At 36.0% G+C, this 12,535-nt stretch overlaps 1 protein-coding gene across 1 annotated transcript; it reads right to left on the bottom strand.

Moving 5' to 3' along the window:
* Positions 1-474: 474 nt before the first annotated feature.
* On the bottom strand, positions 475-8,510 carry LOC134651329 (glutamate receptor ionotropic, kainate 3-like). Its single transcript, XM_063506401.1, has 17 exons — positions 8,441-8,510; positions 8,093-8,250; positions 7,729-7,896; positions 7,317-7,483; positions 6,730-6,926; positions 6,245-6,510; positions 5,731-5,835; positions 5,404-5,520; positions 4,962-5,168; positions 4,560-4,721; positions 4,271-4,470; positions 3,864-4,065; positions 3,623-3,714; positions 2,985-3,121; positions 1,812-1,927; positions 1,438-1,590; positions 475-762 (listed from the first exon to the last, which is right to left on the bottom strand). The coding sequence occupies exons 2-17, from the start codon at positions 8,108-8,110 to the stop codon at positions 475-477; spliced, it is 2,595 nt and encodes an 864-aa protein (XP_063362471.1). The 5' UTR covers positions 8,111-8,250; positions 8,441-8,510.
* Positions 8,511-12,535: the final 4,025 nt, after the last annotated feature.

Below are 12,535 nucleotides of genomic sequence, written 5' to 3'. Positions count from 1 at the left end.
CAGAGACAGCACATTTCTCAAGCCGGGTGTTAATTAGCAGTTGACGCGAGGAGTGATGCGTGGCGTGTGTTCTCGTTTTTGGGTCGACGCCGAACGTGTGACGTAATGTGGAAGTGACTAAATATTTGGGAATGTTTCAGGAAGAAATGTTTAGCTTCTTTAATTTAATTAAAATCTATTATAAAAAATCTAGCTAAATCTAATCTATCTATTATCTAATATTGAAGCTAATGTCATCGGCGATAATTAAGTCTTCTCGAATTTGACAAATTATTAAAACAAGGAAAGTAATGAACCCAAAATACTATCTCGCGAAACTCCGATATACCTACTTACTAAAAAATTTTTGATCAATAGTTTTACTTTGTTCGTTCCTTTTCCGTCTATTTATTCCGATAGAAAAGACAATTTCAAATTAAGTATTTTTTAATGTCATAATCATATTCTTAGTAAATTCACAAGCTCATTTGTTAATCAGTATGTCGCCTTGCTGAATTTTCGCATTCGTGCCATTTGCACGGCGTTGCTCTGCCTCCTACTATGCAAGGTATGCCTCGAATGGTGCGACACAGAACGTTCGGACGGAGTTGGTGCATTCAGGTTATTCTCGACCTCCTTGTGGGACTCTTCGTCTTCGACTTTGGACTTCTTTGAGCCCCCTGAGCCACTCCCAGAAGGTTCCCTGTGGCGCACAGGCTTGGTATCGCTACTGCCGCTGATGATGAATTTTATTTCAGCTTTAAGTTCTTGTATAAAAGACACCTGTAATGTAAAAGAATTTTGAATAAATTATCAAGTTTGTAGGCTTAATAAAAAAAGGTTTAGTAAAAAAGCGCTGTTCATTTAAACAAAATATTTATAAAATTGCTTCTGCTGAAGATAATGATAAAGATATAAATGATAATGCTGCATGTTTAGCGGTAAGATTGCATGTTATTCTCTGTATTATACTACACATATATTGAGAAGTATAAAAATATAATTTCGACGTAATAAAGTATTTGTATTGGTACATAATAGTTACATATCATTGTCAATATCATTATTGCTGTAACACTCCGATAAAAATCCATAGGATTACATTCAACGGAAGTAGTAGCTCCATGCTACATATGTTTCTGAGGAAGTTTATTAGAGTTAACTGTTAGTAGACATGATGTGTATTAAATACGTTACGATATTTACCCATAAGACGAACTGACAAGTCGGCGGGACTAAATTGGCGGGGGCAGGGGTAGGGGTCACACTGGTTTATGCTACTCTGATAAATAAAATAAAACCATTTCAAGTGGAGCATATAGGTAATCATGTAAACGTTAATGAACTAGCTATTTCAGAGCTAAAGGTATTTTTCTATTTATTGTCTTCTAAAATTCAAGTTTCATGTAAAAAATGTGTGAACACAAACATGGGGCCTAAAGATTCAAGGAATCTTACATTTTCCCTATGTGATATCAGCCATATGTCAACAAGCATCTCGAAAATGGCGCAGATGACAGCCAGGCCGGAGCCAGCAGCGAGGACAATGAAAACTCCTCCCACGTTCGCCAGCACCAGAGGCTGGGCTTCAGCGCTGCCCGCATCGTCGTCCTGGAAACATCATCTTAAAGTTTATGTAGGTACTTTCAGCTTTACGAGATATGTTATTCTTACCATCATAAACCCGTAACAGTTTATCATGTTCAAAGACTATAGTGACGAACCAGCTACAAATTTAGCTGTTCCCTTTTGAATAAGAAGTCCGTGGATAGGTGGTCAGACATTTCTGCAGCTAACTGTATACATACTTACAATAAAACGGGTATACTGACCGCACACGCGCCTCCACCTCGTTTCTCTTTCCACCATTTGTCTTTCATTCGCGTCAGTTTACCTTCTTCTTGGAGCTGCAGAATTGATTCGCTCATGGGTTGCCTAAACGGACTGTCTGAAATGAACAAATTATTTTAAATATTAAATATATCTAAACACTTCGTTACTTTATATTTGTATTTAAATTGAACAGTCAACTCTAAAAACATACTAAAACCCTAAAAACCATCTTATTACAAACTACTATTACAGTGTGTGCTGCGCTGCCGTCAAATGGTAGAACGCTGCAAGTCAAAAAACATAGTTTTGATAAAAACGCGTTTAAAGGTTTAAACAGTTCGGCCTTTGTAACACCTACTATTTATGAACTTATCATGTTGAAATTTAATCAATATATACCTAATAGTGCATTTTACATAGACGTCTAAAGAAAATTTTATAAATTAGTGTATTTACGTAAATATTAGCTATAAAGTGTTTTGCCAATAGGATTCTACAAAAAATAACAAAGAAAACGTCTTAGCAAAATGCTGTTACTACATAGTTACATCATTTTGCCACAGTTATTTCCTAGTTGCATCGTTTTGGCTATTAGGTTGTAACACTTGTAACTCATAAACTGATTCATTGAAAGAAGAAAACATTGTAAGTGCAGTGCTTAAGATGGATATATAATAATGAAATTAACTACGTAATTGGACTTTTTATTTTAAACTTTAATAAACGATATTACGATCATTTTCTCAGTGTCTTGCCGCATTTTGGCGTATTACATGCTCTTAATTTAACAATATTACAATGCAAGCAAAACGCTGCAGGTAGCACTTACAGCGTTCTGCGTTAACTCTTGTTACAATGTTTTGGTATACTCAGACTATAGTTGCGCGTTTTGACAGTTTTCTACAGAGTTAATTAAAAGAGATATCAAAAATCTGAAAAAAGGGGATGATAGAAGAACATGAAAGGAATCATTTGATCCAAGGTTACTTAAACCGCTGTAACTCGAGTTGCAGCGCTTTACCATTTGACGGCAGTGAGTGCTTTAGCATCGTAGCTAGGTATACCTATAACTTTCAGCATTGTTAGGATCACATAAAAAAAACGTCAACCATATTGTGCAACTTTTATGACATAATCTAAATACTGGTTATTGAAACATTATGGACCCATACTTTTCTTCATAGCGATTCCATAACCCTTGCTGTCAAGTAATCCTCCGACTTGAGCCACATCACAATTTCTCTCCACCATGTACTCAATTGATGTCGATTCCATCAGAAATGCATAATTTTCTTCTGTCGATTTTGCTCTGAAAGTACATCACCAGTGATTACAAAAGGGATTACGTACTTCGGTTTTTACATTGGGCCTCTTCAGTATCCGATAAATTAGAAAATAGAAAACTGTGGCAGTGTACTGTGACCTATCAGTATTGTATCTAGATATAAGTATATCACAATTGTACCTAGGTACCTACAAAAAATTACAATATAAATAACTCTAAATTAAAACTACACAACATTATTTAATTTTGATTCAAGTCAAGCCAAATAAAAGTTAGGTAACAATATTATTTGTATCGCGGACTAAATAAAGTTATGCGTTTCAGCGAACTTTTCATTTCGTGAATCATAATTGTAATATTTACCTCGCCTGTTGTTACCTCTGTCTTCATGTATTATGTGTGTGTCTCTCTATAAATGTTTTATTGGGGTTGTGCAATAAAGAGAAGTTGTATTGTATGGTATTTAAATGACGATTGTCATAACTGTAATACTGTTTGTAATGTAAATATCTATTTAAAAAATACCTTGCCAGTCCTTCATCATTAGTAGACGTTTGGTACTCAGGATGTTCATCCATGTATTGATACATTTTCTGGTACAGCAAATTATCGGATTCCTGAAATTAATGTTGGCAAAAATAGTATATAAGCCCAACTTAAAACTAGTTTCACAGCAGGAGCTGTATTATTGTATTTCGGACTTCTCGAAAATCCTTTGTTAGGTTGAGTACTTTCACCGGCTTCACATGTTTGACATATAACTTACTTTAAAGAATCCCAATGTGGCACCTCCCTTTTTAGCCCCGTACGTTATGTCGTATGGATTATTTGCTAAGTCTTGTACTGATTTTATAGCATAGAATTTAGCCTCCACCGTCAAAAATGCCGCCAAGTTTGCGGTGTATGAAGATACCATGATTAAAGTGAAGAACCACCACATACTCCCAGCCATACGTGTGGATACCGCTCTGAAATAAGAATTTGTATATTATGTTCCAGTAGTCATTTGTATTGTATTTGATGTTATTTATGGAACAAATTGTATGTTATACTTTTGTAAGTCTGCAGAATGGTGCGTGTTGTATGTGTGGGAAGTCTACATTATTCTATTTTATTGTTTAGTTTGTATTTTTTTTCCCAATAAATTTGGTTTATTCTAAGCTACATAGTTACATTGGTGCAATCTCAGATCCCTGAGTCAGCACACTTCCCAGAGTAAACCAAAAGGAATTAGCCATTGTAAACTGGTTGTCCAAAGTCTCTGGTTCCTCAATACATGGATAAGGATTCTGCCATTCTTCTGGAGCTATCCTTCCTAGTAGAAATAGTAATAGAGAAACCCCGACGTATGCTCCTGCCAGCCAACCCCAAACCTGAAAAAAATATGTTAAATGGTTTAATTTCCCGTCATGTTATAGTTACGAAGTTCCTGTATTTTTCTAAGCGATTAATGAGTGCATACCTCCGAAGAAAATGGAGAAATGAAAGAGAACAAGTCTGGTGGCTGTTTCGTTGGTTTTTTGTACAAAATAGTGATTCCAAGATTCATGAAAGGACTCGTGAAATCTACGGCTTTTTGACGCGCTGCTGTTATTGTTAAATCAGTGATCGCAAAATCCGCTCTCTGAAGTACAAAGAAAAAATAATTTTATGAACACAGATACAGGTCCTCATAGCTAAAACACGATTTAAATCTAATAAGTGCTGCCGGCTGTCAATATAGGGCAGCTTCATTCAATGTTGTTCACGTGGTTCATCGCTTCGACTTACGCCAATCCCTCTGACTTTAGACTTCTACTTGTTCAAAATATTAGATATTACAAGAGTTTAGGAAGTTTATAAGTACATAAATGCTTTTCCTCACCCCGTCCATAACCTTCTCCATCATACCATTCCACTTGCCCGTCTTCTTGTCCAAGGACCCATAAACCCCATCGGCCTGTATATCAAAGGTATAGTTGAACTCGTTCATTTTGGCCAACTCTTCGATGAGCTCAATTCCGAAACCCTCGTACCGATCGTTTCCTTCGAGCTTTTTGGGAGACTCTTTCAACATGCCGTAAGGCGCACTCTGCAAGATGTTAAAATTCTTGGTGGACTCATTTACACATCATACAGCGTGTTGTAAAAAATAGTCGAGATTTGCTTCATATTTTTAAGCCTTAATCTTGTATAAAAAGCCAAGGTAGTGAGTTCAAGCCTCTTTTCTTTCAATAGTCTAAATTATTGGTAAGAAAAAAATGCGAAAAGGGTCGAAGGTTAAGTACAAAGTCCGAAAAATATTCTAGTGTTAAGTAACTACTTACTAAAGCTGTTAAAACAATGAAATGTTTTCCTTTCATAGATTCCGAACCTTCTACTTCTGCTGCTGGTATTATGACTCTGGTCTCCTTATATCCTTCTTCAATGTTCCAAGTCGCTACCTTCATAAAAAAAGATGAATAAGTCGGTACAGTAGAGTCAGAACAAGCTAGCCTCTACACATACTTTGTAGTGACAAAAGTGCATGTGAAGTGGCACTTTGTGGCTACAAAGTCGGTGCAGGATCAGCTTATTACGTAGACTCTCACGATATTTTAAACGTTCATTACTCGTAAAGTAGAAACATTAAAAAAAAATATCGTCATGTGTACCATTTCTATGCCATGTGCCATAACTTCAAGTATCTCTATCTCAAAATATGAACGTAGTCCATCGTCGTCGAACTTGATAAGACCAGTCAACCCTTCCATTTCCATCTGTAAAAAAATATTTATAAAAAAGGTAAAAATTGTATTTTTAATCTATCAATAAATCTTACATTTTCTTAGATTTTTCGAACGAGGGGATTTTAATCCAAAGATTTTCCGCGTGAAATTCGAGCCTTTGATGCGAGGCCCGTCTACTCTAACTACGTAGATCTACATATTATATATTATATATGTACTGTTCACAGCCGATGACACAGCAAGAGAATGAACCACTAGCTAGATGAAACCGATTGTAGTGGAGATCTTTTACTGGAGATACTTGGGAAAGCCCTAGGTATGTCCAATAGTGATCGTGTTATGATGATGATAGTGATTCATGGGCTAAGCCATGTGCAAGCAAATCTAGGAATTATATTTTAAGTTACTTTAATAACTTAAGTTAATTACGTGTACATACAGTTTTAAGATTATTAAGCAGAGTAGATCCAAAAGCCCATCCCGTTCCACTCTCACAAGTGACACTGGAGCCATCTTCGAGCGCCATAGCTTTAACGGCCGCCACATATAGCATCACAGCGTCGTACATCAAAGATAAACTGAGTGTCAGTCCATTTTCAGTTACGGCTTCTGGTATTTGATCTTCGGATAGCTCGGCTACTTTTGCATTGATGCTCTTTATATAGTTTTGAATTGATTCGACGCTTGGGTCAAAAAATCGAACTCCTGTAGTGAATAAAGACATTTGAAACTGCTGAATAGTTAAATAAAACTAAATTATTATGGTACACGTCCGTGCGATTAGGGTGAGTTAAGTGTGTTTGCCTAAATAATTAGATATGTATTATTATGTTTTCAGCTATTGTAATACTACTGCATTCGCAATCCGAATCTAACTTTCTGTGGATTATTTTGTGCTATTGTTTTCGTTCATATACATCATACCTGTTATATTAGATCCACCGTATTTAAACGGGTCCATGTCAATAGTCTGGAAGTCTGGATTCATTATAACATAGCTGTGTTCATCAGACATAATTCCCACTTGTTGTGCCTGTTGTAGGAATGTTTCTAAAGTCTCCCTTCTGCAGTTGACGAGGTAATTTAGAGATCCAGACTTTTTTATCGTTTGTAAATGGGATCTGAAATAATGATGCCTTTTAGTACCCCTTTTGGGTACGTCGTGTTTGGTCTAAGTTATTAAACGTATACTTAAACCTATTTGGCGTATAATTGTGATTTAAATAAGGGAATGACGTGATTAAACAAATATAGTTACCTAGATTAGTTAGAAAAGAGTCTGTATCGTCGTCGTTACGGCGGTCGGTGACTCGATTTTAGAAGTTGTAAGTATTTAATCACAAATGGTTGACAAATTCTAGGGTTGGACGAAAATACTGTGTTTAACGATTCAACATACGTGAAAATGGTTAAATTGGTGAAAAATGTTTTATAGCTTTGACCAAAAGCGAGAAAATGTTTCTTTTATTTAAATATTACTTTGATATTCTTAGTGAAATATTATTAAGTACCTAAAATCATCGCCATCTGGTAACTGCACGACAGTCATTAAGACTTCATTGCCAGCTTCCAAATCTTGCAAAGCAAAAATGGCATCAAAAAATGGTAGCAGTTCAGCGCCCTCGTAAATGATAGTAAATTCTTCCCAACCTTTGTTGTCAATAATGTCAGCGAAAGCCTGTAAAGCAAATCTTTTTCTATTAAGGTTTAAAATTAAATCTAACCATATGCTCTTAGCTCTAGATTCATGTTAAAGAAAAATAAACCCATCGACGTTCAGGTTTGGATTGCCAATCGCCTATTCGTTTCACATATGGACTAATATATCTATCCTTAAAATTAAATTACTGAATTCTGATTCAGGTTGTCTGTGTCTTCACGAAGATATATCAAACATTATTATTAACATGGAAGATGACATACTTGCGAATATGTCACATGGTTTGGATACAGATTAATCGCTGACCAATTCCGATTATGTGCCACTGACTGGTCCACCAATATTTGAGGTACTTCAAGATAATCTGATATGGATTGAACGTGTTTCAACGCTCTTTCGTTTGTTGGGGCGAATACTCCAAAAACATTTCCCTGAAAAGTTTAAAATTCTCATTTTTGACAGAAGTAGCGTTTACCTATTTCTTAGATTAAATTTTAAACACACATCGGGGTTCGAAAACTACAGATTGCTTACTACAAATACACCCCTACAATTTTCTTTTCAAAACTGCTACAACCTTATTGAGTTTAAGTATCTAGATTTGTAAAAGATTAGGTACATCTTTACCTCTAAAACAGAACACATAGCATTGTGGGCCTCAAGTACGTCTCCCGGTGTGGTGCGTACTACTTTAGCCTCGTAGGGATCATCTTCACTCGAAACAGACTCGACGGCTACGGTAAAGGCAGCTTCTAGCACAAATCCACCATCGTCGCATATTGCACCTGCAAAAAATATGTAGCGGACAAAATTCGCAAACCTCTTCACTTAAATAAAGGAGGAGGACGGGTATTTGTGACTTTAACTGAAGATACTTAAAGTTGCGAACCTTAACTCCTTTCGAAGGAATTCGATGTTATAGGTATTATAAGCAAAACTAAAGTCATAAAATCCTAAAAACAAAACACCACTCACCAATGTTTTTCTGAGCTTTTCCATATGCAAAGCAACTAATTATAAACACTAACCACTGACTTTCACAATGCATGTTCTCTCTCGCATTATAAACTTAACTTTTAATTTAAAGGTCATCGGTTTATTATTTATTACATGGGGATTTATATGAGAAATATAGAGTTTAGATACTTTAGATTAATGCAATGATAGTAACGAAATTATGCCACGCAACTGCTCGTTGTCGGATAGAAATAGCCAGACGCAGCCGTTTAAACGATGCATTGAGATCGTTCCAAATGATATAATGGTTTGTTTAGTGTTCTTGTGATTGTGACTAACAGGTATAAAAATTGCGCGTGTACGCATGCGCGTGACGAGTGATATATATAAGTTAAAATCACTAATCAATATAACGAAAAACTAAAGATGTATTTTGGTTATAGACACCAACCAAAGTTTAACAATTCGCAACTAGCTTTTGCTCACGGCAAATTAACTTAGGTACTCGTAATACATACGTGTATTAACGAAAGTCAGCAGTGGAAGCTCTCAAAATCAATTAATTAAGCGAAGTCGAAAATATGTATACAACTAAGGAAGACTAAGGAAGCCAGCTTTGTTTTTGTTTGTTGTGATAAAAAGTATCTGTAACAATGGATACACGCTACCATAGAGAAATATAATAAGACAAGAGTACTCACTCCATACATCAGTTAGACTATTAATTTCAGTGTCTACATCTAGCATCAAGTAGCGGAACTATCAGTACTGCTACTTGACAATAGATGTAGCAGTACTGATAGTTCCGTTACTCGATGCTAGATGCTAATAGTCTTTTTGGTACTAAAACTGATGTATGGAGTGAGCTATCTATATATGTATTTTTTTTCTCTATGAAGCTACTTAAATACAATGACTTGATTTCTTTGATTATTTATTTTTTATCGCGGAGTTCCATTGGCTACCTTCCAGTTACTTTGTATGATTCAATTACAATTACGCAATTTTTTTAATTTATAACACAATTAATATACTTCGCTTGTATAAAAATATGAAGGCGTGTAAACGTAAACAAAGTTTTATTTCGCTGTTTTGGACAATAATTGCTACTTGTAGCGACCTCTGTAATATTTCAAGGACACCAAAGAGCAATAGAAGCCCAGAACCAGCAATATTAGGGGTGCGTAGAACGCCGTTGTTCGGGGGAAAAGAAGTCGTTGCGTTTCATCATTGTTATCGTAGATGGCGCTGTTATTAGTATAGTCGAATATTAAGAAAAAAAAACACTTTCCGCGTGTTTTATTCTTACAAATCTTATACCTTGAAACGAGCAATTCTTGTATATTTATTTATATATTTATATGTATATATATTTCGGGGATCTCGGGAACGGCTCTAACGATTTCGATGAAATTTGCTATATGGGGGTTTTCGGGGGTGAAAAATCGATCTAGCTAGGTTTTATCTCTAGGAAAACGCGCATTTTTGAGTTTTTACATTTTTTCCGAGCAAAGCTCGGTCTCCCAGATATTTAAAAAAAAAACCCGGCCAAGTGCGAGTCGGACTCGCGCACGGAGGGTTCCGCACCATCAACAAAAAATAGAGCAAAACAAGCAAAAAAAAACGGTCACCCATCCAAGTACTGACCCCGCCCGACGTTGCTTAACTTCGGTCAATAATCACGTTTGTTGTATGGAAGCCCCACTTAAATCTTTATTTTATTCTGTTTTTAGTATTTGTTGTTATAGCGGCAACAGAAATACATCATCTGTGAAAATTTCAACTGTCTAGCTATCACGGTTCGTGAGATACAGCCTGGTGACAGACGGACGGACGGACGGACGGATGGACAGACGGACGGACGGACAGCGGAGTCTTAGTAATAGGGTCCCGTTTTTACCCTTTGGGTACGGAACCCTAATAAATAGGTACAGTGCTCATTCCTCTAAACTCAATATCTTGAAACTTAACCCTCAGTTGATATTAATTTATTTGTAGCAATACGTCTAATTAGATGAGAGACTACATACAGGGTAACTATATTTATAATTACATAGTTTGTACGTGTAGATCTAATTAATACCAGATTTGCGTGCCTCTATCCAAACTGATTGCTACAAAAATCTTTTGTAGGTATACGAAATTACCCAAAACTTTTTAGGTCCCGAAGCAAAAACACAAGACATATTATTCTAAGCCAGATAGTGAAAAAACATTGATTAATGAGCCAGAGAGGTATAAAAACAAGCCGCGGTTGGTTTCTGTCAAGTACACAATGTGACTATTTCAGGCAGTATTGACTTTGGTTTTGGCTTTATGGTCAATGTGGTGAAGACCGGTAACTAAAACTTTTGGTTGGGAAGATTATCATAGCAAGAATTCTGCTCTACTGACCTTTTGTAAGCGTGACTAACGCAAGAGTTAGAAGCGACGAAAGAGCTTGTAGACGGTCTTATCTCATAGACGGCCTTCGACTTTAATCGATTTTGTAACATGCACAATGTAATTATTTACATTTGTCGATACCAACTTATGATTTTTGGTGTCTAAAAATAAACAAATATAAAAAACTTAGGTACTTTACGATAAGATTACGATCATTAAATCGACTAAAGAAAAGTAAAAATGTTCGAAATAACAGAGATGCGAACGAAAGTACGAGTAATGTGATCAATGTGATCGTATTCATACATACAAGTTTTAACAGGCGTTTTCTAAATAAGCCACAAGTAACATGTGGAGAACTAAAGGGATCCGACACCATTGTTATTACTATTATATAAATCAAAAGGAAAAGGCCAACAGGACTCGCGACACGTGATATCCCGGTTTACATACAAATGTATTTGGGCCGATCGTTTGAACCCAAATATATCAGATGTTTAGCATAAATTGCTATGTAAATAAAAACAACAATCCCCCACAGATGCGGGACGGTCGCACATCGAGTGATTTTATTTGTGCTGTAAGCAAAATTTTCAAGATTTTTGGGATTTTATCGCGATGCGATTGGTTGCGTATATATACCAAACGTTCTTGAGAAGGTAGGTAGTGGCACGTAGTGGCAATTGCCACCAACCTTATCTACTTACGTGGAATTAGTATCTACAATAGTTAGTTTCCCTTTAGGTCGCTAACTACTATCGGACCTTTTCATTCAAAATTATGTTATAAAATTGAACATTAGCTAAACCCGTGTTAATACTTTTTAGCAATTTAATCTTCAGCGCTTGGGTAATCTTGTCTTTCTTGTATTTCTTGAGGTAAATTGTATGTAAACAGCAGTAGACATAACAAATAAATTGGGTGGGTGAATTTAATTGTACACATGCGTTTGTTCACTGTGTAGATAGAGCAAAGTTGGCGAAAAAATGCACAAACCAATGTAGTTATAGAAGTTTCTTGATAAGAACTTACTCAGAAGCAAAGTGTAGGTATATCTTTACTTATCTAAATTATTTTATTATCACTTCACTGCATGTGTACGCCCATAATTTTATATACAAAGTTAGAGTAGGGCTGAAAACCAAAAGTTTTAATTATAACACCAACAAAATGCTCCAGGGTTTAGGGTTCTTCCCGGGGAACAAACTTCGTGCATACAAAACATGGTGAAGTCATACATCAAGTCGACGAGACAATTTTCCTCGCCACATAAATCCACCGTGGAAGTAGACAAGTTAATATGAGATTTCATATCAGAGAACAACAGAGCGACGCCGTTCTAATGAATACTTAAATAAATTGCTCGAGTCTACGCTCAATCTTAGTTTAAAATAAAATTATGTAGGAATTTACATGAAAGATGGCACATTAAAGGCAAAGCTAAGTATGGAATATGCCTTCAACTGTGCGCGAGCTCGGTGCTTCTAACCTTGTTATAATTTTATGAGTGGAATAAATGAAGAAGAACGTAACATAAGTAGGTACAGACAAATGAATACTACAAATAACTCAAAGAACTAAGTGCATAGTAGAACTGACGCTTATGATTAAATATTAATTTTATGGACACCTTTTTCGGTACCGTGTTGGAATAGTTTATAACTGGAGCCATTAGAGCCCGTACCACGAGTCACTGACAGTGTCAAAACTGACATTTACGCTATCGAG

This window comes from Cydia amplana, chromosome 10 (assembly GCF_948474715.1).
Source record: "Cydia amplana chromosome 10, ilCydAmpl1.1, whole genome shotgun sequence".
NCBI classification, from domain to species: Eukaryota; Metazoa; Arthropoda; class Insecta; order Lepidoptera; family Tortricidae; genus Cydia; species Cydia amplana.
Note: the sequence above shows the minus strand (reverse complement) of the source record. Positions and strands in the feature narration are given on the sequence as shown.

Bases quoted from the DNA above. Each gene is read 5' to 3' on its own strand.
- LOC134651329 (XM_063506401.1), bottom strand. The intron at 5,169-5,403 runs GTAAGTAGTTAC...AACATCTTGCAG, and splicing joins TCATTGTTTTAACAGCTTTA to AGTGCGCCTTACGGCATGTT. The intron at 3,122-3,622 runs GTATTTTTTAAA...ATGTACTTTCAG, and splicing joins AATGATGAAGGACTGGCAAG to AGCAAAATCGACAGAAGAAA.